Source organism: Silene latifolia, chromosome 9 (assembly GCF_048544455.1).
Source record: "Silene latifolia isolate original U9 population chromosome 9, ASM4854445v1, whole genome shotgun sequence".
In the NCBI taxonomy this organism is placed as follows: domain Eukaryota; kingdom Viridiplantae; phylum Streptophyta; class Magnoliopsida; order Caryophyllales; family Caryophyllaceae; genus Silene; species Silene latifolia.
In genome coordinates this window covers 34,444,980-34,447,923 of record NC_133534.1, presented here as the reverse complement: position 1 = coordinate 34,447,923, position 2,944 = coordinate 34,444,980, and the positions used below count along the sequence as shown (strand labels likewise).

Here is a 2,944-nt window from a genome sequence, read left to right as displayed (position 1 = left end):
ACCGCGAAATCCTTAAACAAAGGGCATATTTACAAAACAAATCGTATAACACTGTTACTGTAAAACTTAGGAAATATACTCCTAAAACGGGACGGAAAATGGTCCTAAAACAATATTTATTGTTGTATAAAATGTTGTAAGTGCTGTATAAAATGTTAACTATGATGTAGGAAAATCGAATGACTTTTTACTGTGACATGTTATTGTCACAGCAACACACAATTCTACTTTTTATTTTTACTGTGACATATTATTGTCACAAAGAACACAAAATCCTACTAATTATTGATAAGGTCACAATGTTATCGTAACATCATAACAAAGATCAAACTTTTTTCTTTTTAGCTGCTTTCTCAGCAGCTTCATCAGCTATGCGAAGAGGGCATGTTCTCCTGTCGTGGGTAACTCTTTCTTTGCAGTATGCACATAGCCTCTTTGCCTTGGCTGCTTTTTCAATGGCCCGTTGTTTAGCTGACTTCAATCTTTTTCTGCTGCCCTTGTTGCGTGCTTGTTCCGGAGGGTGGATAGTGACTTCAGACGACGAGCTGCAGCCCAACAGAATCTCCATCTCTTGGTCTTTTGTAAGCGGTTCAATACATAACTTCTGCCGGAACTCAACTAGGAGGGATGCTAACTCTTCCGTGTGTTCAGCAGGTAAAGTTTTGGGAACACCAATTATCCGACGGAACTCGACCATACGTTGCACAAATGATCATTATCGACGTAGCCATATATGAATCCTCAATGATATTCCCATTCGAATCAAGCCGGAAGTAAAACAAAGATTATCGTTTATCATGGTGACAATGTTACTATAATAAATTATGGTTACAATGTTATCAAAAACATTATCGTAACAAGTCAAAACTGTCACTGTAATAATGTTTTCGAATCAAACCTGTTCGCTGCGTGTGTGTTATTTAGCCAACGATTTACAATGTACTTGCTTGGTATTCGCCCAATTCCGTTGCCCTTGTACACCCACACAATATGCCTGCAGAGTAATCCAATTCTTTTGAACAGTTTACACTCGCATACTGCATCTGTGCTTCTAAGGTCAAACCTCACCTTGAAAATTCTGTCTGTCTCAGCATCGATTACATGAATTATGCGCACATTCTCCTCCTTCCCAAAGTCATCAACACCACATGAATCGGCAGCCATTACTTCTTCTTGAAACACCTTGAACACAGCATGTGTGTATATAATAGCGCCATGCTTTTCTATAGGTAATTCTGTCTTAATCTCAGGGAATGAGTGGTTGCTGTTATAATCATCGCACCTTCGTGTATAGCGCTGCTGGTCCATAGCAGTTTGGAACCTGGTTTTAATGCAACAAGGATTCGGCAACAAATTATTTATGTAAAAATGAAACAATGGTACTTGTAACATACACTTTCCCGCATCGTAAGGAATGAAAAAGAGTTGTTTACCTCATCCAAAATTCGACCAGTGTACCAAAGTGATTCTCATAGCGCTTGAAAAACGAATTTGTACTTTCTGATCGTTGTATTGTTCTTAATATGCAGCCCAAGGCAAGGTCACGATGGTAGGCAGGAATCCAATGTTGTCTGTCGTCGAACATTGTAGTCAACCAATCATTATCTTCCACTGAAATCAAATGACCTTCGCCACTTCTCTTCGAACTCCGACGACTCCATATCGTGGTCCCAAACAACGGCGTTGAAGCGAGCAAGGAAGTCCGTGTCTCTGCAGAGTGTTGAACCAACTTTGTCCGTGATCTTTTGTGTAATATGCCACATACAATAACGATGCCTAGCTCTTGAAAATGTAAGGGAAAGCCCGTTGTATGCCATCATAATGAAACAAAGAAGTCGAACGTGATATTGACTAGTGATAGAGAAAGAGCAAGTGAGTAAATTATATGTTAGTAATTTAGTTACTGATAACATTGTTATTGAATAACCTTATAAAAGAGGAAGAGATGGAACAGTGGTAGTTGGAGTCGAAAGTTGTGGTACAATAAATTTAAGTAAGTCTCATTACAGAACATTGTCACACTATTACCTTCTTTATGCCAGGGCATTGATCCGTGATCATGAATCGGGGCTCTTTTTGTCCCATGGCAAGGTCAAGAAATGCTTTGAAAGGTCCATTGGAAGGAGATGTCATCCTCGTGTAACAGAGACAACCGCAAACAACACCGACTTTCTGTGGTGATTAACACCTGTGAATGGTGTAAAAACCATATCATACTTGTTGGTTCCGTAAGTAGGGTCGAAGCTCACAAAGATCCCCAAAGAATGAGTAGTTTCTAATACATGTAGCATCAGCCCAAAAGAACTTTGTTAGACGGTTTTGCGGATCAAATCATAGGCGAAGTAGAACTGGGTTGGGTCGCTTTGAGTTTCTCGAGTCGATCGATGAAAAGGTCAGGATCTCTTAACCCAATGTAGCACTTGATATCTCTTTGAAAGTTCTTAAAATCTATCAATGTAGCACCGATATTTTCATACCCATTGACAACTTCCTTAACCTGTCTAAAGGTCAATCCAAATACAATATTCAACTTGGAGTTGTCCAAGATAAGCGTCTTCTGGAACATATCAAGGGATCGTGAAATCTTATCGAGATATCTCATTACAGAGGTGGTGAGACGATGATTGTGGACTTCAGAAAACTCGTCAATCATAGCTGGGCCATCAAGGCCATGTAGAAGGGCAAATCCGACGTACGCTCGGCATCCAATTCTTGTGATTTTAACTCGCCGTAATCGTACTAGCTGTGGACGAACCATCACCCATATTCTCATCATCCTTGGTTCTGGGACGCTGTTTCGGTTTAGATTCCCTGAACCCTTGACGGTTGCAGACTACGAATTTTTGGTGTGCAACACCACCTCGTAGTGTTTTCGTCATCGTGCTTCCGAGGGGTAAATCCACATGCCCGAGCATAAACCTCGTAGAACTTGAATCCACCTCAA

General features: G+C 40.4%; 1 protein-coding gene across 1 annotated transcript; it reads right to left on the bottom strand.

The window, feature by feature from the left end:
* Positions 1-870: 870 nt before the first annotated feature.
* On the bottom strand, positions 871-1,585 carry LOC141600845 (protein FAR-RED IMPAIRED RESPONSE 1-like). Its single transcript, XM_074421101.1, has 2 exons — positions 1,434-1,585; positions 871-1,321 (listed from the first exon to the last, which is right to left on the bottom strand). Exons 1-2 carry the CDS (start codon positions 1,583-1,585, stop codon positions 871-873), a joined length of 603 nt encoding a protein of 200 aa, XP_074277202.1.
* Positions 1,586-2,944: the final 1,359 nt, after the last annotated feature.